This window comes from Gopherus evgoodei, unplaced genomic scaffold (assembly GCF_007399415.2).
Source record: "Gopherus evgoodei ecotype Sinaloan lineage unplaced genomic scaffold, rGopEvg1_v1.p scaffold_32_arrow_ctg1, whole genome shotgun sequence".
Taxonomy (NCBI): domain Eukaryota; kingdom Metazoa; phylum Chordata; order Testudines; family Testudinidae; genus Gopherus; species Gopherus evgoodei.
In genome coordinates this window covers 2,455,803-2,477,337 of record NW_022059994.1, presented here as the reverse complement: position 1 = coordinate 2,477,337, position 21,535 = coordinate 2,455,803, and the positions used below count along the sequence as shown (strand labels likewise).

Sequence of the window (21,535 nt, the reverse complement as noted above, 5' to 3'; positions counted from 1 at the left end):
GGGATCCAGGTGAAGCTGTTTGGGGCTCAGCGGGGGGGGGCTACATGCAGGGAAGGTGGGGTTCATTTGGAGGGGGTCCAGGTGCAGGTGGTTGGGGCTTAGTGGGGAGGGTGACTCAGGGGCTCATCGGGGTGGTACAGATGCAGGGGAGGTGGGGCTTGTCAGGGTGAGGATTCAATGGGCCTGCTTAACAGGGGAGCCCCAGTTTCTGCCAAGTGGATGCCGCACACTGGGCTCCAGCTTTCCCCTTGCCCCCACTTCCCCTATCTGCTTCTCTTCCACATCCCATGTCCCTTGACCACTGCTCCCCTGTCCTCTTTCCCCCCTGGCCCCCCGCTTCCTCTTTTGGCGAGAAGAGCCGTTCTCCTCCCCACCTGCTCCTCGCTCTTCCTCTGCCCCTTGCACGTCTCCTCTGCTCTCCCCAGGTGTGTCCGTCTCTCGCTGTGTGGCTAAGAGCCCTGCTGCTGGAGCAGGCTGACAGCTGGGAGGGATGCTACAGATACAGTGGCTCGAACTCTGCTCTGAATATCAGCAACACCTCAGTGTCCAACTCTGCAATCGGCTCTGCGGGTGGAGGGGAGTCGGCTGAGCGCCTGTGTATGGATCTTCACGTGGGGCAAGCAGATGCGTCCCATCCTAAACTGAGAACATGGACAGGACGCCTCCCAGGGCACCCCTAAGTCGCAGCACCCACCTCTGCCCCTCCCACTGGTTCACAGGGGGACTGGGGGTCCTGGCACCGAACACATTCCTGTCTCCAAGCAAAACTGTGTGTCTGGCATTTCAGGCAGTCCCAGTCCCCTGGCCTCCTGGGCCACGTTCCCTCTGATCTGGTAAGGTCCTGGATAGTCAGTCTAGCCTGCAGTCTCTAGATCTGTTGCTCTATAGCTGCCCACTTGTCCCTGACTAGTCTACTCCCCCCACAGCCACAACCTCGCCCTCTATCTCCTCCCCTCCGGGCTGACCCATCGCTTCCACCTTGTACTGATCCCTCCGCAGTAATAACATGGACCGGCGCTCCCCCTGATGCATCTGCCTCCACATATCTGCCTATTCCAGAAACTGGGGGAGCTGATTGGGAGGAAGTTCAGGATGCTACAACCTTAAAATGCCCCAAACTGTGGATCATTCAGCTCCAACCATTTCTCCAGCAATTCCATACTGTTACCATGCTCCACACCCCCACCAGGTCCTGGTGCCCCTGTCTAGGGTATCACCCATGGACCGACCAGGGTATGCACCCAGCACCGTGCCCAGGCCTGTATGAGATTAAGTGCATCTCACCCTGTTTACCCAGGGATTCACTTCATTTTATTCATCACCACAGTACGAGAGTGTACCCCAAACAACTGTTTTGCCACCTGTCCAGGGATTAGAAATGGGTGTGCCACTCCTGCCACATCAATTCCTAAGGTGCCCCGTCACAAAAGACTACGCCATATGATCACCTGGTCCTCACGAGTTAGTCCCTCCATCTCCCTGCCCATCTCCACTAGCCACAGCACAAACTGATCCCAATCCTCCCAGGGTACCTTTCCCAAACGGCCCAGTATTGCCTCCCAGTCCTTCAGGGACAACGGGCAGATTTCTGCCTGTTCTACTACTTGTGGGGCATCATCCTCCCCCTCCCCCCCAACTGGGGCCATTATTCGTACGTCCAGAAGTTCCTCCCGGTAACCTCTCTTGCAGGGGCTGTAACTGTGGATCACCGGCTTACAACGTCCACTGGCAGTAGTGGGTAGTGTTTCTTCAGGGTAGGTTGGTGGAAGTGTCTCCTTCAGCTCCATTAGTGGGGCGGATGGTTTGGAGTCCCCAAGTCCATTGTCCCTCTGTTTACATTGATACAATTTCTCCTCTAAGTCTCCTACTCTCCCCCGCAGTTCATCCCTCTCTTGCCAGATTGCCTCACAAGACTCCTCTGTCCGTGCAGCATCCCGTGCCTTCAAATCCGCTACCTGTACCGCTAACATGGATTTTTGTTAAAATCTGTTGCTGTTCCACAATCCCCTCCAAATCCTTAATGTGTTGGAGATCAGCTTCCCTTTTTACCCAGCATGCCATCCCAGCACACAAACCTTGTAATACCATTCCCTTTTTCCTACACTCCTTTCCCTTGGGGTCTTCCAAAACCTCCCCCATCTCCTTCTCAAACTCATCCCAGGTAGACCCCTGCACCTGCTATGGGCCCTGATTCTTCCTTATCCATTTGTTCAACCCCCTCCAAGCAGCTGCGCGGACTGTTGGGGAGGGGGACTTACAGGTTGCCACTCACCTATCCAATGCGATGTATCCGAGTCACGGCACCAAGATCTTAGGGGGCTTATTCCTTCACCCTCTCGTTTCCCTGGTCCTTCTCGCATGAACAGAGAAAAGCAATACCCTAGTCCAAAGGTACAAACAAGTCAATGTTTATTAGGGAGATCTTCCAGCAAGCTTAAATCCAAGTTCCTTTTCCTTATTTTCGAATCCCAGCTTACTTCTTATATGCCCCTAATTTATATATAATATTCTTAGCTCTACCTTAACCAGTCTGCTAAAATTTACTTAACCAATTCTGATTGTAACATGATTAGCTAGCCAATTATATCCCACCACCTTAATTAGTTTACACCCACCAAAATAAATTATTCAGGAGACAGAAACAATCACAGAACCAGCCAGAGACCATGCAGATAACCATAGCAAAGTGGGAACCAGAATGACAAAACAAAAGTGAGGATTTCACAACTACATCTATAAAGACATAAGGGTTTCCCAGCTGTGTCTATTGCTAAGTGAGTTCTTACCAGACAGAAAACTATCCAACTTCTTTTTCTGAGTGATTGGCTGAACAAGAAGTAGGACTGAGTGGAGTTGTAGGCTCTAAAGTTTTACACTGTTTTATTTTTGAATGCAGTTTTTTTTGCATATAATTCTACATTTGTAAGTTCAACTTTCATGATAAAGAGACTGCAGTAATGTAATTGCAGTTGGTGAATTGAAAAATACTGTTTCTTTTTGTTTTTTACAGTGCAAGTATTTGTAATTAAAAAAATAAAGTGCTCTCTACACTTTGTATTCTGTAAAAACAACAAGGGGTTCTTGTGGCACCTTAGAGACTAGCACATTTTATTTGGGCATAAGCTTTCACGGTCTAGAACTCACTTCATCAGACGCATGGAGTGTATTCTGTGTTGCAACTGAAATCAGTCTATTTGAAAATGTATAAAATATCCAAAATATTTAAAGAAATGGTATTCTATTATTGTTTAACAGCACAACTAATCATGGTTAATTTTTTTTAATCATTTGACAGCCCTTGAAGATCATAATTGTAGTAGTCTCTGTTGACCTATATCTTGTTACAGATTAAGTGCAGGAGATAATGCTGCCCGCTTCTTAGAAGCGTAGATTAGGGTTGGAAGGAACCTCAGGAGGTCATCTAGTCCAACCTCCTGCTCAAAGCAGGACCAATCCTCAGACAGATTTTTACCCTAGTTCTCTAAATGGCCCCCTCAAGGATTGAACTCATAACCCTGGGTTTAGCAGGCCAATGCTCAAACCACTTCTTGTTCACAATGTCACCTGAAAGTGAGAACAGGCATTCTTGTTGCATTATTGCAGCCGGCATCGCAAGATATTTATGTGTCAGATGCTCTAAAGAGTCATAGGTCCCTTCCTGCTTCAACCACCATTCCAGAGGACATGCATTCATGCTAATGACGGGTTCTAATCGATAACGATCCAAAGCAGACCAGACCGACACATGCTCATTTTCATCAACTAAGTCAGACGCCACCAGCAGAAGGTTTGTAAAACAGAACAGGGGACACACAATTCTCCTTCAAGGAGTTCAGTCACAAATTTAATTAATGCATTTTTTTAAAAAATGAGCATTGTCAGCATGGAAGCATGCCCACTGGAATGGTGGCCGAAGCATGAAGGGACATAGGCATGTTTTGCATATCTTGCACATAAATACCTTGCATTGCCAGCTACAAACATGAGACGAGAACACCTTCTCACACTTTCAGGTGACATCATAAATTAGAAGCAAAGCAGCATTATTTCTCATAAATTTAAACAAACTTGTTTCTCACAAGCAAGAGAGAGTCCTGTGCCACCTTTAAGACTAACAGAGTATTGGAGCATAATCTTTCGTGGGTGAATACCCACTTTGTCAGATGCATGTTTGTCATAGCGAGTGACAGAAAAAGAAGTAGCACTGAATTGACTTCTAGGCTATATAGTTTTTAATTGCTTGATTTTTGAGTGCACTTATATGATTAAAATAATAGATGTTTCTAAGGTACACTTTCCTGGTAAAGAGATTGCACTACAGTACCTGTATGAGGTGAACTGAAAAATACCACTTCTGTTTTGCACATTTACAGTACAAATATTTGTAATAAAAAATAATATAAAGCGAGCACCGCACACTTTCTCTTCTTTGTTGTGAGGGAAATCAATAGATATGAAAACGTAGAAAAACATCCAAAAACATTTCACAAATTTCAACTAGTATTCTATTGTTTAACAATGTGATTCATCAAGATGAATTTTTCTAACCACAATGAATTTTTTTGAGTTAATCCCACGACTCAACTGCAATTAATCAACAGCACTACTATCTTCTTCCGATTTTTTTAACAACACCAGGTTACATTTCAACGTTCTAGTCTATATTTCTTGGAATGGCCCCAAATAACATTTACACACTTTTCTAACATGTCTCTAAAGGTTGAAGCTTGGTGAATTAGCCTGCAAGGTTCTTAACTCTTTTAGGCCATGCGTCACAGAAGTTTAGATCGTGTGTGAATTCTCCAGTGTTTAATGAGGTGTGATCTCTGTGTATAACTTTTGTCACAGTCCATGCACCCATGGAGTCTTGTGGATTCTCTGATGTAAAACAAGGACTGATCAGTTTCTGCTACGTTTCCCACAGTCTAAGCACTTAAGGGGTTAATCTCTGGTGTGGATTGCCTGATGTTTAACAAGGTCTGACCTCTGTATGAAACTTTTCTCACAGTCCAAGCACTTATGTGGTCTCTCTCCTGTGCGGACTGCCTGATGTTTAACAAGGGCTGACCACTGTATGACACTTTTCCCACAGTCAAAGCACTTCTGTGGGCTCCTTCCTGTGTGGACTGCCTGTTTTCAGCAAGCTCTGACCTCCATATAAATTTTTTTCCTCAGTCTAAACAGTTATGGGATCTCTCTCCTATGTGGATTGGATGATGTTCTGTAGGGCTGAGGTGTTTCTGAAACCTTTCCCATGGTCCAAGCACTTGACCACGGTAGGAAACATTCTCCATAGTCTATGCACTTATGGGGTCTCTTGTGTGGATTCTCTGATGTAAAACATGGCCTGAGCTCCATCTAAAACCTTCCCCACAGCCTAACACTTATGGGATCTCTCCTGTGTGGATTAGCTGACTTTTAACAAGGTCTGACCTATGTAGGAAACTTTTTCCAGTTTGAGCTCTTGTGGGGTCTCTCTCCTGTGTGGCTCCTCTGAGTGTTACAAGATTTGATCTTTCTGTGAAACTTTTCAGATGGTCCAAACACTTATGGGGTCTCTCTCCTGTGTGGATTGCCCAATTTGGAATAAGATTTGACCTCCATTTAAAACATCTTTCACAGGCTAAAAAGTTATGGGGTCACTCCTCTGATTCTCTGATGTAAAACAAGGGATGACATCAATTTGAAACATTTTTCCATAGTCTATGCACTTACGGGGGGCTCTCCCATGTGTGGATTGCCTGATGTTTAGAAAGGCTGATATGTTTCTGAAACCTTTCCCAGAGTCTTATGGTTTCCCTCTTGTATGGACTACTTGATGTTTAACAAGGGCTGACCTCCATGTGAAACTTTTCCCACAGTCCAAGCACTTGTGGGGTGTCTCTCCTGTGTGGATTCTCCGATGATTAACAAAAGCTGACCTCCATCTGAAACTTTTCTCACAGTGTAAGCACTTATAGGGTCTCTCTCCAGTGTGTATTCTCTGATGTTTAACAAGGTTTGACCTCTGTATGAAACTTTTTCCACAGTCTAAGCACTTATGGGGTCTCTCCCCCATGTGTAATCTCTTATGTGTAACCAGGGCTGACCTATATGTGAAACTTTTCCCACAGTTTAAGCACTTATGTCCTCCTCCGGTGTGGACTGCCTGATGCATAAGAAGGTGTGATTGCTGTAGGAAACTTTTCCCACAGTCTAAGCATTTATGGGGTCTCTCTCTGCTGTGGACTGCCTGATGCACAAGAAGGTCTGACCTTCGTATGAAACTTTTCCCACAGTCTAAGCATTTGTGGGGTCTCTCTCCAGTGTGCAGTGCCTGATGTATTAGTAGGCTTGACCTCCGTATAAAACTTTTCCCACAGTCTAAGCACTTGTGGGGTCTCTCTCCGGTGTGGATTGCCTGATGTGTTAGAAGGTTTGACCTCTGTATGAAACTTTTCCCACAGTCTAAGCACTTGTGGGGTCTCTCTCCTGTGTGGATTGCCTGATGATTAACAAGGTTTGACCTATATAGGAAACTTTTCCCACAGTCTAGGCACTTGTGGGGGCTCTCCCCTGTGTGGATTCTCTGATGTGAAAGAAGGACTGACCTCTGTATGAAACTTTTCCCACAGTCTAAACACTTATGGAGTCTCTCTCCTGTATGGATTGCCTGATGATTAACAAGTTTTGACCTATATAGGAAACTTTTCCCACAGTCTAAGCACTTGTGAGGTCTCTCTCCTGTATGAATTGCCTGATGATTAACAAGGTTTGACCTATATAGGAAACTTTGCCCACAGTCCAGGCACTTGTGGGGGCTCTCTCCTGTGTGGATTCTCTGATGTGAAAGAAGGACTGACCTCTGTATGAAACTTTTCCCACAGTCTAAACACTTATGGAGTCTCTCTCCTGTATGGATTGCCTGATGATTAACAAGGTTTGACCTATATAGGAAACTTTTCCCACAGTCTAAGCACTTGTGGGGTCTCTCCCCTGTGTGGATTTTCTGATGTGAAACAAGGCCTGACCTCTGTATGAAACTTTTCCCACAGTCTAAGCACTTGTGGGGTCTCTCCCCTGTGTGGATTCTCTGATGTGAAACAAGGGCTGACCTCTCTATGAAACTTTTCCCACAGTCCAAGCACTTATGAGGTCTATCTCCAGTGTGGACTGCTTCATGTCTAACAAGGGCTGACCTCCGTATGAAACTTTTCCCACAGTCCAAGCACCTATAGGGTCTCTCTCCGGTGTGGATTGCCAGATGTATTACAAGGGCTGATCTGCATGTGAAACTTTTCCCACAGTCTAAGCACTTGTGGGGTCTCTCTCTGGTGTGGATTGCCTGATGTTTAACAAGGGCTGACCTCTCTATGAAACTTTTCCCACAGTCCAAGCACTTGTGGGGTCTCTCTCTGGTGTGGATTGCCTGATGTTTAACAAGGGCTGACCTCTCTATGAAACTTTTCCCACAGTCCAAGCACTTGTGGGGTCTCTCTCTGGTGTGGACTGCCTGATGTTTATCAAGGGCTGACTTCTCTATGAAACTTTTCCCACAGTACAAGCACTTATGGGGTCTCTCGCTGGTGTGGACTACCAGATGTCTAACAAGGGCTGATCTGCATGTGAAACTTTTCCCACAGTCCAAGCACTTATGGGGTCTCTCTCCAGTGTGGATTGCCAGATGTCTAACAAGGGCTGATCTGCATGTGAAACTTTTCCCACAATCTAAGCACTTATGGGGTCTCTCTCCGGTGTGGATTGCCAGATGTTTAACAAGGGCTGATCTCCATGTGAAACTTTTCCCACAGTCTAAGCACTTATGGGGTCTCTCCCTGGTGTGGATTGCCTGATGTGTAACAAGGTTTGACCTCTGTATGAAACTTTTCCCACAATCCAAGCACTTATGGGGTCTCTCTCCGGTGTGGATTCTCTGATGATTAACAAAGGCTGATCTCCATCTGAAACTTTTCCCACAGTCTAAGCACTTATGTGGTCTGTCTCCAGTGTGGGTTTTCTGATGTGTAATCGGTGCTGACTTCCAATTCAAACAATTCTTGCCCTCAGGGCACTGACAGGGTCTCTCTCCCGGGTGGCTTCTCCCATGGTTAGCAGGATCTGAACACTTACTGAAGTTTTCCCCACAGTCCAACCATTGAAGTGTTTTCTCTCCAGTATTTATTGCCTGAAGCGTAACAGAACCGAGGTAGTCATAGCTTTTGTCTTCCCTCGGGGTTGTCTGCCAGGCTGTGGGATTCCTGTGTCCTTCCCCATATATAACAGATTCATCCATTTGCTCCCTTGAGTGGTTTCCCAGCAGCCTTGACCTCTGCCAATTTCTCCAGGCTTCTTCCTGTTCCAAGCACTTGGAGAAATTCCCTTCAGCTCTTCCCATAAAGGTCTCCTGTGGTTCCCTGTGCCCAGAATCTTCCTGCTGTTGATTCCCATCCTCATTCTCACTCACTGTCTCATTACCTGCTGGGAGAGAGACAATCCAGACAGGAGTCATTGTGCTGGGGAAAAATTAAGAGGAAGAGCACCGAGGGGAAATCCAACATACTAAAGCTGCACAGACGGAGCAATTGGATTCTGCCTCCACTTCCCACCCAAACTTTTACAGAGAAGGAGAGTAGGGAAGGAAACTCCTGCAGTTAACAGGACAGATGTGAAGTGATATCTGATGCCTGCAGCCCTGGCCTGGGTGAAATGAGGAAGGAACTGAGGGCACTTACTGATACCTCATTTTTGGGATTCTCAACTTTTTCCTTCATTCACCAGATGGTTTGCGTGTCAGTTCTCACCTGTGTGGGGGCTTCTCGGGAGTTCGCTTTTCTCATAGGCCTGGAGATCGGGAACCCACGGCTCTTTCCCTTGTTCCAGCCGGGTGATCAGGTCAGGTTTGGGAATGGGGAATCCTGTGCAGGGAGTGAAATCAGACTAGATCAGGGTGTGCGGAGGACTGAGAGCATTTCTCAGAAAGAGAGAGCGTCTGTCAAAAAGGACATTCTGTGAGTGGAACCTGTCCCTGTGCTCTGCTGGGGAATGTGGCATCTAAGAGGACGGGCACATGGGCACTGAGCCCCCTCAGGGGAGGCAGACATCTGGGGAGGTGAGGGGAATTGTGACACACACCCAGCTCCAGTGTTAAACCCCTGCCTATTTCTAAACCTGCGGAGCCCAGAGCCCTCCGCATGGCTGGAACAGTTCCCAAGGAGGAGGGAGAAGAGGGATTCTGTGTGCGACCGAGAAACAACACAGATAGGACAATACATGGCTTTTCCACCTTGAAAGCTAGCGGGGTTGGGTGGGGATGATTTAATACGTGTCTTAGGTTTTGACACTCTGGTCTCACTGAAGAGTGATGAGGGAAGAACCTGACCAGTGTCAGATATGCAGACCCCACCCCTACCCCCCCAGCTTCCAATAACCAAGGGGCCAGGAATCCCTTACCCAGCGATGTCACCGTCTCGTAGTTCTCCTGCATGACATCCCTGTAGAGGGCTCTCTGAGCGGGGTCCAGCAGAGCCCCCTGCCCCTGGGTGAAATACACAGCCACCTCCTCGAAGGTCACTGGCATCTGAAACACCAAGAGTCCCCCACTCAGCACCTGTTGCCCCAGTCACTATCCCACTAGCCATGGGGGAGAAGGGCCAGAGAAGCAGAATCCTCCCCGCACCCTGCTCAGAACAGCCAGGAGGCTTCAGAGGGTGGGAGAAGGTGAGAGCTCCTTGTCCTCCCAGCACACAGAGCAGGGCAGGATCTTCTCATTTCCCACACACCTGCCAGCCACAGTCTGATGCGGGAAGCCGAGCACTGAGCCAGGGACGGGGACAGGAATCCCAACAGCTTCCCTGCGTAATTCACAGCAGCCTCTGGCTAGTGGGGTCAGGGTCCAGCACTAGGAGTCTGGTCAATTTTCCCAGCCCTACCCGGGGGGGTGTTTCCTGGTTCAGAAATGGGGGAATGTTTCCCCTCCCCCCACCATCAATGAGATTCTTCAGAAAATCAGACCCAGGTTGATCATGTTCCAGCAGGTTTATCAGACCCCATCCCACCCTGGGTGATTAACCCCTCTGCAATACCCCTCCCCCACCACCAAAATCTCCCTGAAAATCCCCTACCTGAGCTGGCTCCATCATGGCCATTTCCCTGCCCTGTCTCCTGGAAGATGGGACGATCTGGAGCGAAACGTGGATGCGATTCCTCAGTCTGTCAGAGGAGCAGGGAGATTGGGCAGGTTTCATAAGGGACTGGAGTCCATGTCACGCCCCAATTCCCCCCAGGCTCTCTCCCTACAGACAGACCCTCTGATTTTAGGACTCTGCTATGCTGGGAAAAAACCCAGTTAGTTCACTTTCCCCCCCGGCCTGGCTCTCTCCCCTATTAGAACTAACCCCACCAAGGCCCTTCTAAATTTCCCCAGAACAGCATCTCTGAGCCAAACGCTGGAAAAAGAGCAGAATCAAAGGAGTCACTTTAGGGCACTACCTCATTGTGTATTGTAACCTCTCTAGCTCTCCCCCGTCTCCCTCAGTCGGGCAGTGCTCAGCAGTCAGCAACTGGCTTTTCCTCCCTCAGCTCCTCCCCTTCTTCCCAGGAGAGCTGACTGTCCCGGGGGTGCAGGGAATGGATCCGGGTAGGGCTGGGAGCTGGGAACCTCCCTCCCCACTTCCTGCTCCTGCTGCCCTTCCAGTCTCTCCGCTCTCCCTTTTTAACTTCTTCCCTTGCCCTGGGATAATGGGCGACTGCCCCATTGCCCTGGGCCTTTGCTTTCATCAGGCAGCTCAGCTACTGACACTGGTAACGGGGATTGAACCCGGCTGTGTCACTGACGGCAGCAGCTCTGGGACTCACTGACACAGAGAGCCCCTCCCCTTGTAGGCCAAAATCCCCAGCTGGTCCCTGAAAGGGCCCCTTTGTGCAGAGTCATTTCCCTGCCCAGCTCCAGCCCTTTCCCCAGGTCTCTCCATCACCTGGAGGCTCAGTGGCTGGTATGGTTAGAGGGGTTCCAGCCACTGGAGAAAGTGCCCCTGGACTGGTCTCAGAGGGTTGGGATGAAGCGGGAACGTTCTGAATTTTTGCTCTGAATACTTAGTGTGTGCCTTAGTTTCCCCATGTGTTACTCAAGTATCAAGCTGGTGGGATACAGGTGTGCGATCAGGCACTGCAGAGACCTCTAGAGGGCAGGTGTGACTGCAGAGTGGCTCCCTGGGCATAGAGAATGGCCAGAATTCTGTATCCTGGCAAGCAGTGGCCAAAAACAGTCCTCTGCAAGAAGCCAGCCCAAGCTCTTGGAGAACAAAGAGAGAGGGGGAGGCCAGGTGACCTGTTTTCCAGGGAAAGAGAGAACGCACGGAAGAGGGGCAGCTGGACGTCACTAAGCGTGGGGGGCTGGAAGTGGGTCAGTCTCCTGGTTTCGGATTCAGCGGGGAGAGTCCAGGGCTCGGGACTCTGGACTCCCCCTCAGATGGACTTTGCTGAGAGCTCCTGATTTCTGTGCCAACAAGCTCTGTTCTATGCTGCGTTCCCAGTGACCAATAAACCTTCTGTTTTCCAAGCCGGCTGAGAGTCACAGTTGACAGTAGAGGTGGGGTGCAGGGCCCCTGTGGGGAGCGGGTCAGGTTTGTCCTCAGGCTGCCGCCAGGGTTCAGGCTGGGCCGTGTGCCCATTCCGAGGATGGGGAGGCTGGGGCCACACACTCAAAGGGTGTGTGTGTGGGGGGAAGTTGGGTGGTACTCAAGGCAGTGGTGGATTAACAAATTTGCTGCCCTAGGCCCACAAAAAATTGCCCCCCACCTTCCGCTCCTTCGCAGCAAGCCTGGGAGGGAGGGGGGAGGAGGGGAGGTGTTTGCTGGTTCAGAAATAGGGGAATTTCCCCTCCCCACAGCCGCCAATAGGCCACTTCAGAAAACCAGACCCAGGCTGATCACGTTCCAGCAGGTTTATCACACCCGGTCCCACCCCACTGCAATACCCTGCCCCCTTCTCTCTCCCTGCGCTTCCCCGCGGCAAGCCTGGGCGGGGGAGAAGGGGAGATGCGGCGCACTGGGGGGATGGCAGCGGTGGAGCGGCCCTGAGCTGGCGGTGGGGAGCGGATCCCGCCCCCGGTCACTCCCCGCGCCCGCGGGCCCCAGTTCACCTCTGCTCCGCCTCCCCCGATCCCGCCGCTGCTCGCTTCTCCCTCCCTCCCAGCGCTTCCCCGCCGCAAACCTGGGAGGAAGGAGGGAAGCGCGGCGCGCCTGCGGGAGGAGGCGGGCGGGGATTTGGGAAGGGGGCGGAGCTGGGGAGGGGACGTGAGCAAATTTGCCGCCCTCGGCAACAATACGCCGCTGCTCAAGGGCTGGGGGTCCTGCCTCTGCAGTGTGGGGGGAGGAAACCCCTTCAACCGTGGAGCCTAGAGCCAGCGCCTGTGCTGCCCCCCTCCCACCCTGATTGTGCCCCTGGGCCCCTCTCCTTCCCCGGCCACCCACCTTGCATTCGGTTTGGCCCCTGCCCACCTTCTGCCCCCTCAGATCCCCCTGAGCTGCAGCCTCCGTCCGCCCCAGGCCGGGTAAGGACACAAACAGCTCCCGCTGCCAATTCCCCACTTTGGAGTCGTCACAGCGGGAGGGAAACAAAGCAGAAGGGAGAGGGGGATGGGGGGTAATGTGATCCCGCCCCGCACGCACCGGGGCTGGCGGCAGCTTTCCCGGGCCCCGGGCGGGAATCGCAGCCAGCCCCGCTGGGAGCAGCCTGGGGCCAAACCTCCCCCTGCAGCCCGGGGGTGCCGGAGGGGCGGGGCGGGTCTCTCTCACCTTCCCTCCGAGCGGGGCCCCCCGGGGCAGGGGCCGGGCCGGGCTGGGGGCTCTGCCCTGGGAGAGGCTCCTGGGGAGCAGCGGGAAGGGCCCTGCTGGAGATTCCCCTCTCCCGGCTGCAGCCAGGGCTCCGGGCTCCCAGCACCAGCCGCCGGGGCTCGGGGATCTCGCCAGGAGCCTGGGAGCCAGAGTCACCGCAGCGGCTGCGAGTCACTTCCTGCTGCCGGGCCGGAGCCCAGCGCTCGCTGCCCCACCGCCGCCTCCCGGCTGCTCCTGGGTCCTAGCGCTGCCGGGGTCGCGCTGCAGCATCTCTGGGTCCGGCTCCTGTTCCACTCCCAGCCTCTCAGGACAGAAGGGAGGGACCGTCTTCCATCTAGCGGGGGGAATTGGTGTCACATGTTTCTAAAATACTTAATGAACTTTATGAGAAACCAGTAAACATGCACAGAGGCAGGGCCGGCCTTACGATTTATGGTGCCCTAGGCGAGATTATTAAACAGGTGCCCCTGTGCCTGATCTGCTCTTAGCAACACAAACATAAGCTTATAATATTGGAAAACGTGCCACATTCACATTATTAAAACCAGTTTAACTTAATTAAGCACACTGTAATGCTGGTGGACTAGCACTAAAGAAGCAGCACTATAGAAAAAATTCTGATATGACAGAATGATGCAAATAATATATTTTTTTTAATTTATCAAAATTTTATTGGAAATTTATATGAAGAGGTATTGAAACAAATATTTGTTTTTAATTAAAAGCAATCTTTCTGGCTTTTTTGGCTGCAAAATCAGTAAAAATGTCATCGTATGACAAAGACAAAGTTGTGTCTTGTTCGATCGCAAGAATAGCAAGACCAGTCAAGAGTTCCTGACTCATTGTAGAGTGGAGATAGTTTTTAATGAGCTTTAGTTTTGAGAACCTCCGTTCTCCTGATGCTACTGTTACAGGAATTGTCAGTAGAATACGAGTGGCGATGTAAACATTAGGATACATGTCAACAAGTTTGTGGGTATGAATAAACTGTACAATGTCCATCACCGGTTTTGCATGTGGCAACATTGATGACAGTGTACTCAATTCTTCGTACAGTTCAAGTCCCTTTAAATCAAAACTATCGCCGTGCTTCAGGAGGCTCTCTAGATTCTTGCACTTTGTCATTAGTTGCTCTTGTTTTCCTATTTCATTGAATTTAGTTATGTCATACAAAAATCCAAACTGTTCATGGTGTACTTGCAAGGTATTAAACCTTTCATCAACCGCAGATACTGATTTATCCATCACAATATTAAAAAATTCAACCTCAAATTTATTTTCTGAATCGTCTATGGGCATGATCTGCTGTACAGATTCTTCACAAAGAAGTGTCCCTGGCCTTTTTAACTCATATTAACTATGTATTTACTTTATGAAAGTTGGAGAAAACATTGTGAAAATGTAAAACATTGGCTGCCCAACTTCTGGGCTGGCAAAAGTTATACTGACTCACAGAGAAAAAAAAAGGCAGGAGAATCTTAGTACAACATATGGTCACTCTATACCAGGAGTCGGCAACCTTTCAGAAGTGGTGTGCCAAGTTCACTGTAATTTAAGGTTTCTCGTGCCAGTAATACATTTTAATGTTTGTAGAAGGTTTCTCTCTATGTCTATATTATATAAATTGCTATTGTTATTATCTGAGGTCTTGGCCACTGGTCCTGCTCCGGCCACTGCCAGCTGAGTAAATGAAACCCCAAACCGGCAGCGGGCTGGTGGCTGGAACCCTAGACAAGGATCCCAGGCCCTGCTCAGCCCGCTGCTGGTCTGGGGTTCTGACCACCAACTCCTGCCAGCCAGGATCCCGGCCGCCAACCCGCCCCCTCAGCCTGCTACCAGCCTGGGATTCTGCTCACCCAGGCTGGCAGTAGGCAGAGTGGGGCTGGCGGCTGAGCTCCTGACTGGCAAGGGGCCGGCAGCCGGAACCCCGGAGTAGCAGTAGGCTGAGTGCTGCTGACACCCCAGACTGGCAGCAGACTGAGCCACTCAACCCCCCACCGGCCCTGCTCAGCCCGCCACCAGCCCGCTCAGCCTGCCACCATCCCACTCAGGCCACTGCCGGCTGAGTGAATGGAACCCCAGGCTGACAGCAGGTTGAGTGGTTCAGCTGGCCTGCTCAGCCCACTGCCAGACTGGGGTTCCTTGGGGGTCCCCAGGCCAGCAGCAGGTGCTGAGTGGGGCCGATGGCTGGTATTCCAGCTGGCAATAGGGCAGCAGCTGGAACCCCAGAGCAGTGATGGGCTGAGCCGCTCAGCCTGCTGCTGCATACCATCAAAAATCAGCTCACCTGCCAGCTTTGACACATGTGCCGTAGGTTGCCGACCCCTGCTTTATACACTAGTAAGGAGATGAGCATATTACAGTTGTTGGAGGGCTCTTATCAGGAATAACAGGCTATAGGAAAGTCAGTCAACATTTTTTGTTTCTCTGATGAAAACTGACCCACTCCCTGCCTCAAACCAAACCTGTCACTAATAATTGTCAACAACTTAATTTTCTGTTTTTGGCTAAGATATTGATTTTTTAAAAAAAATATTGAAATTGGATTCAGGATTGTTAGCAAGAATTTTTGGCAAACAAAATTTTTAAATGACAATCTAAATGGCAACACAGTACTGCTTTCATGCTTGGCTCACCCCCCAGCCTGCTGGTCCAACAGCTGCAGTAGAGGAGGAGATAGGTGGAACACTGCAGGACTGCAAAATCCACCTCTTGGGGTGCAGAGTGGCAACAGCAGCAGCAAACCCTCAGGTCCAATCACACGCCAATGGGCACCGCCGCCAGCCCAACAGACCATGGTGAAGTTATCACAGCGTCTGATCTCAGGGATGGGGCACCCATGGAGCCACAGCAGCTCATCCTGCCCTGTGCAGCTCCCCCCAGATGAGATGGATCGCTGGCAGCTGCCAACCCGGGGGAGAGGCGCTCCCCAGCTAGGGTGGCCAGACAAAAAGTGTGTAAAATCAGGACAGGGATGGGTGGGGGTGGAGGGGTAAAAGGAGCCTATATAAGAAAAAGACCCCAAAATTGGGACTGTCCCTATAAAATAAGGATATCTGATCACTGTATCCCAATCTCCTGATTTTTCACACATCTGGCTAACCCCAGCCAAGCCCTAAGTGACATTCCAATTCTGGCTGCCTGCCGAGGAAGTGAGTTACTTTCACTTTCATTCCTCAGCAGGCAGGCAGCCAGCCTCCCCTCCCCCCCAGCACCTCACCCAACCCAGCCCTGACGGAGGGGAGGGAGGAGAGAGAGAGGGGTGCTCCTGGGGAGGAGGGGGAAAGGAGGGGATGCTCCGTGGGGCGGGGGGGAGAAGAATGGATGTTATGGGAGACAACAAAGGATACTGGTTCCAGAGCCACAGAGCCTGCCTCACCTGACCTCAGCCGGGGGAAAAGAAATCACACTCACAGGTGAGCTCCTTCCCCAACCCCCACCCCCTCCCCTTCCCAGAGACCCCAGCAGCCAATCCCATTCCTCAGACTGTGCTGCATTCGGCTCTCTCTAGGACCCAGCAGCCCTGCTTCTACACTGTCTGGGCTGCCTGCAGAGTGGTGCCCCCAGGGAGAGTGAGGCCCTACGCGGCTGCCTATTCTGCCTATGCCTAAGGACGGCCCTGCACAGAGGTAAGTGGTGAAATGATCCCACTATTGGGGGGAACTTTCCTGACTTAAACACCCCCGGATGGAATCGACTAGCAGAAGGATCTGAGTCCTCGCTCCCCCTCCCTTCACCCCGAGCCTGCCTCACCACCAGGGCTCCCCTTCCACTCTGCTGTGTGGCAAAGTCCTTATATCCCCGACAAGGCTGGGCCCAGGCTTCCTGTGGGGCTCGCCCCCCACCCTGGTTGTGACTACTCAGGACACAAGCTAGAGCGTCCCCTCTCTAGGGCACTTCCTCCGCTCCGGGCGCTTCCCTGACCATTGTTTATACCCCAGAACAAATGCAATTTACTAAACAACAAGCAATTAAAAACAATCAGGAAAGAATGGGAAAGGGGAAAGGAAAACACTTCGCCCCACCCAGCGGGCCTAGGGGAAGCACAAACAGCGTCTGTGGGATGCCCGGGCAGTTCACAGTCTGTCCCTCCCCCATCCCAGGCCTCCTGCCCAGGCCCTGGCTGTGCTGCAGGGATGCTGCGGGTCAGACACAAGCATTGACAATGGCCACACGCCTTCAGGCTGTAGGTGACAGGACCTTTCTTCTCAGTGTCCCTGGAAAGGTGCAAATCCAGAGGTCAAATAAAAAGCCCCCGAACTTGGTAATCTCTGTAACTGATTGGTGGGGGGGCAAAGGGTGATCTTTGAGCAGTTCTGGCTGCTGACCTAGTTCTGTCCCTGCACACACCTCCCTCCAGGGTTCCACGGGGTACAGGCCATGGCCTGGGACACCTCCAGGTGTGGGGGAAATGCCAGTACCACAGGGATGACTTCATCAGCTTCTACATCCAGCCTCAGGACACTTACCCCTGTCTGCGTCCCAACTCCCAGAGCCATGGCCCTGCTCCCGGACCCACCTCAAGGGGGTGGAGGCGGCGCAGAGAGGGATAAGGGGAGGCATCGCACCTCTATTCTTTTCTTGTCCCCTGCACTCATGGCAGGACTAAGTATTATCTAGACCATTCCTGGCAGGTGTTTGTCAGGTGCCTGACTCCTCGACCAGTCAATTTTTACCCCCTGTTCAGAACCTGGCTGCCCCCTCCTCTGATTTGCCCCCTTTGCCTCTTTTTAACCCCTCTAAAAAGCACTCGGCACAATCTTACACTTAGTAAGGGCAGGATGAAGGGCAGTGGCTTCAGCAGATGTTACTGAGCATGCTCAGTTCACTGGAAGTAGCACGTTCCTACAGGGAGCAGTTTTCTGTACTGCGCCTGCGGAAGAGTTAATGAATCCACCCCAATGGGCAATAGCAGCTATGTCTGTGGGAGAAGCTCAAAAAATAAATAAATGCCAATTGACTCTCCTTCGGCAGGAGGCAGGCAAATGGGAAATGCCAGCCTGAGGGATTTTCCTGGCAGATAAGATTTCCAACTCTCCCGGACCAGATGCCATTGCCACAAATGGTCTTTGCTCCAGGAGAATTGGCAACCCTAGTGTCAGATGAAAAATGTTCTCCACAGACCCTAGAAGAGGCTGAAAAGCTGAAGAAGAATCAGCTCTGGTCTGAGCATGAACAGCACGTATAACAAGCCAGGGGAAGGGAGGTTAAGCAACAGTGGTTGAAGCATGAAGGGACAGAGGAATCTTTAGCGCATCTGGCATGTAAATATCTTTTGACTCCAGCTGCAACAGTGTCATAAGATTGCCTCTTCTCACTTGCAGCATTATCTCCTGCAAATGGAAACAAACTTGTTTGTCTAAGCGATTCGCAGAAGAAGAAATAGCACTGAGTGGACTTACAGGCTCTGCAATTTTACATTGTTTTATTTTTGAATGCAGGTATTTTTTACATAATTCTACATTTGGAATTTCAGCTTTCATGATAAAGGGATTGGGCTACAGTACTTGTAATAGGGGAATTGAAAAATACTATTTCTTTTGCCGGAAGTTACAGTGCAAATACTTGTAACAAAAAATAAAGTGAGCACTGTACACTTTGTAGTCTGTGTTGTAATTGAAATCAATATATTTCAAAATGGATACAATATTAAAAATATTTAGAGAAATGGTATTCTATTATTGTTTAACAGTTCAAATAACCATGTGATTAATCAAGATTAATTTTTTTAATCATTTGAAATCCCTAATTCCAATTGATTTCGTTGGTAAAATTATATGGTAAGAAAGAGAAAGGGAGCAATTTTTCAGTACTAGTGGCTGTGACACTTTTGTATTTTTCTGTCGGATTTTGGAAGCGACTCATTTTTAAGTGAGCCAAAGAGACGAGACAGATCAGACTCCTGAGAGGGGTGCAGTGGTGGGGAAAGGCTGAGAGCCACTGGCATATAGGTCTAACAGAGAGAGCACACTGGAGAACACACAATGGTGGGGGGGGCACTTCAGTGGTTTACTGGACTACAACTGAGGGACAAGAACAGCGCACCCTGCAATCCTTCAGGAAGACAAAAATAGAGCATGCTTTGCATTCATGAAAAGGGGGATTTCTGGGAGGTGACTCTGGGAGAATGCTTTAGCCATGAATTTTACCTGTAAAAGTTAAATTCAGCCTATCTGAATCCTGTTATACCTGGTGTTTGGTGTGTAACCTATTGGTCTTATTGCTTTGTTCACTCTCTCTTCAATCTGAACTAATAAACTCCTGTTTGTTTTCACTAAAAATATATCTCAGTGCTGTGGTGTTCTATTGGCGCTGATCCTCAGTTGAATCAAACAAGCTGGTGTTGTCCTGATGGCTTACCTGGGAATTTCTGAGTATCCTCCAGTGGAGGGAGGCTGGACACTACAGAAGGACACATCAGAGGTGCTGGAGACGAGTTTGCGCCTAGTGTTAATCTGTAAGGCAAAGTAAGGACTGGCAGAGCCCTTATGAGTTTGTGTGGGGAGGTAAAAGGCCAGGGGTGACAGGGAACTGACAACCATTGAAGCAGAAGCACGTCCTCCTCGCCCTGAGACAACAGGGGAAACAAGGAGATTCACTGTCTGGGGTGTTGGGACGGTGCTGAATGTTTAGGAATTGCTGTGCTTCTTATTAATGAATGTGGTGAACATGAATGTGGTCCGGCTTGACATGTCCGAATTTGCTAGAGGACTCTGGGAGTAGGATCTTCTGAGCATCCAATGGTTACTGTGGAAACTTTCTGTTCTGCATGTCTGTTCTGTTACTGACCTTTGTCAGTCAATATGCCAGCTCACTAGGTAAAAAAAAAATGTATAATCACGAGATCAGTGATCTTGGCACAAGCTGACCTGGGGCAAAATGACCCCTTCAGAAGGCATCCCGCTGACAGCTTGAGTGAATGATTGATGAGAGTGTAAACGTGGGGTGATGTCTGGTGGGTACTCCTTCAGCCAGGGCCGGTGCAAGGATATTTTGCGCCCCAGGCGAAACTTCCACCTTGCGTCCCCCTTGCACATCGATTCATTGAATGGCAAATCCCAACGAGCCTTTATAGACCCCAGGGCCACCCTGCCCAGGGGCTGCTCCCCAGACTAGGTTCTCCCCCCCCCCGAACTCCTGTGGAGGGTGCAAAGCCCCCCTGTGAGCCCTCCCCACCCCACCCCGGTGGCTCCCGCCCCGAGTCCACTCACTGGCTTTGCCGGGCTTGAGCTGCTGCAGCAGCTCGGCGGGAAGAAGCCGCCTTCTGGAGGCACTGGAGAGCCAGAGCGTCCCACTTGCAGCAGCAGTGAGCCCCAGCCATGGAAGAGCCAGCGCGGCGCAGGGGGGCAGCAGCCCTGCAAAGGCGGCGGCATTGCTAGTGGGGAGTAACTGTGCCCCCCATCCCTTCTGCCCAGGCTGCAGCCCGGCACCCCCCCCGTGGGCTCCTGCAGTCTGCAGTAGATGCATGCGGGTGCTGGCTCCCATGCGCCCCCCAGCTCCCCCCACACCTAGAGTTACCAAATTTCAACAATCAAAAGCGAGGACGGGGGGAGAGTCCCACCCTAGCCCCACCCCCATCCACTCCCTCCCACTTCCCCCCCCCCCCCGACTGCAGCCCTCAGAACCTCCAACTCCTCCCCTGCTCCTTGTCCCCTAACTGCCCCCCTCCTGGGACTCCTGCCCCTAACTGCCCCCCAGAACCCCACCCCCTACCTAAGCCTCCCTGTTCCTTGTCCCCTGACTGCCCCCTCCTGAGACCCCCCACCCTAACTGCCCCCCTAGGATCCTACCCCCTACCTGTCCCTTGCTCACAGAAAAGCATGATGCCTGTGAATATGAAAAGGAAAATTTGAAACAGGAATTGGAAAAACTAAAATTGCAACCTGAAACCCAGAAATGAAATCTGGGTAGTTGGAGGTGGCAGGGGTCCCTCCCAGGGCGTGGTCAGGGAGCAGGGGGGGTTGGATGAGGTTGGGGGTTCCAGGGGACAGTCAGGGAGTAGGGGGGCTGGAAGGGGGTGGGAGTACCATAGGGTGGTCAGTAGGTAGGGAGCAGGGGGGTTGGATAGGGGCAGGGGTCCCAGGGGGCAGTCAGGGTGCCGGGGGAATGGATAGGAGGTGGGAGATCTGGGGGGCAATCAGTGGGCAGGGTTGGAAAGGATAGAATCTAAATTTACCAAGCACAGAGCAGTCGCCCTGTATCCCAGAGTCCGACAGCCCCAACCACGGTGTGACGTATTGGTCTGAGTGCTCTTTTCTCTCTAGGACATCAGAGGCACCTCGCCCAGACATGTGGCTCCTTCTCACTCCCCCTCACACTTCTTGAGACTGGGCAGGGCTTGGACACCAGGTGAAAGCCACGTCTCCCCTCAGCACAGTGTGGACAGGAGCCACATTTCTGCTACTTTCACTTTGTTCAAGTTAACCTCGAGGTTTTCGTCCTGTGAACAAAACGGAGGATTTATGCATCCTGGGGGAAAGATTATGAACTTGTTACATCCCTGGGGGACTGGCTGCCTGTAGACACTGGGGATATAATATAGGCCTTTCACTGCTAGGTCTCTGCTTACCATACGCACTGACTTTTATTTTTTCCCAGAGGGCTTCACCCCCGCTCTGCCCTCGGGCCCTGCCCCCACTATGCCCCTCCCCTGAGGCCCTGCCCTCGCTCCACCTCTTCCTGACCCCATTCTGCCTCCTCCCCTAAGGCCGTGCCCTCTGTCT

At 50.9% G+C, this 21,535-nt stretch overlaps 2 protein-coding genes across 4 annotated transcripts in view; one reads left to right on the top strand and one right to left on the bottom strand.

The window, feature by feature from the left end:
• The window catches only part of LOC115640747 (zinc finger protein 501-like), a 745,273-nt gene that overhangs the window by 524,441 nt on the left and 199,297 nt on the right, over positions 1-21,535 (top strand). The window lies entirely within an intron of this gene.
• Positions 5,021-12,807, bottom strand: LOC115640735 (zinc finger protein 850-like). Its single transcript, XM_030543677.1, has 4 exons — positions 12,774-12,807; positions 10,101-10,188; positions 8,781-8,894; positions 5,021-8,457 (listed from the first exon to the last, which is right to left on the bottom strand). The coding sequence occupies exon 4, from the start codon at positions 8,372-8,374 to the stop codon at positions 5,789-5,791; it is 2,586 nt and encodes an 861-aa protein (XP_030399537.1). The 5' UTR covers positions 8,375-8,457; positions 8,781-8,894; positions 10,101-10,188; positions 12,774-12,807; the 3' UTR covers positions 5,021-5,788.

Bases quoted from the DNA above. Each gene is read 5' to 3' on its own strand.
- LOC115640735 (XM_030543677.1), bottom strand. From the start codon at position 8,374: ATGGGAAGAGCTGAAGGGAATTTCTCCAAGTGCTTGGAACAGGAAGAA.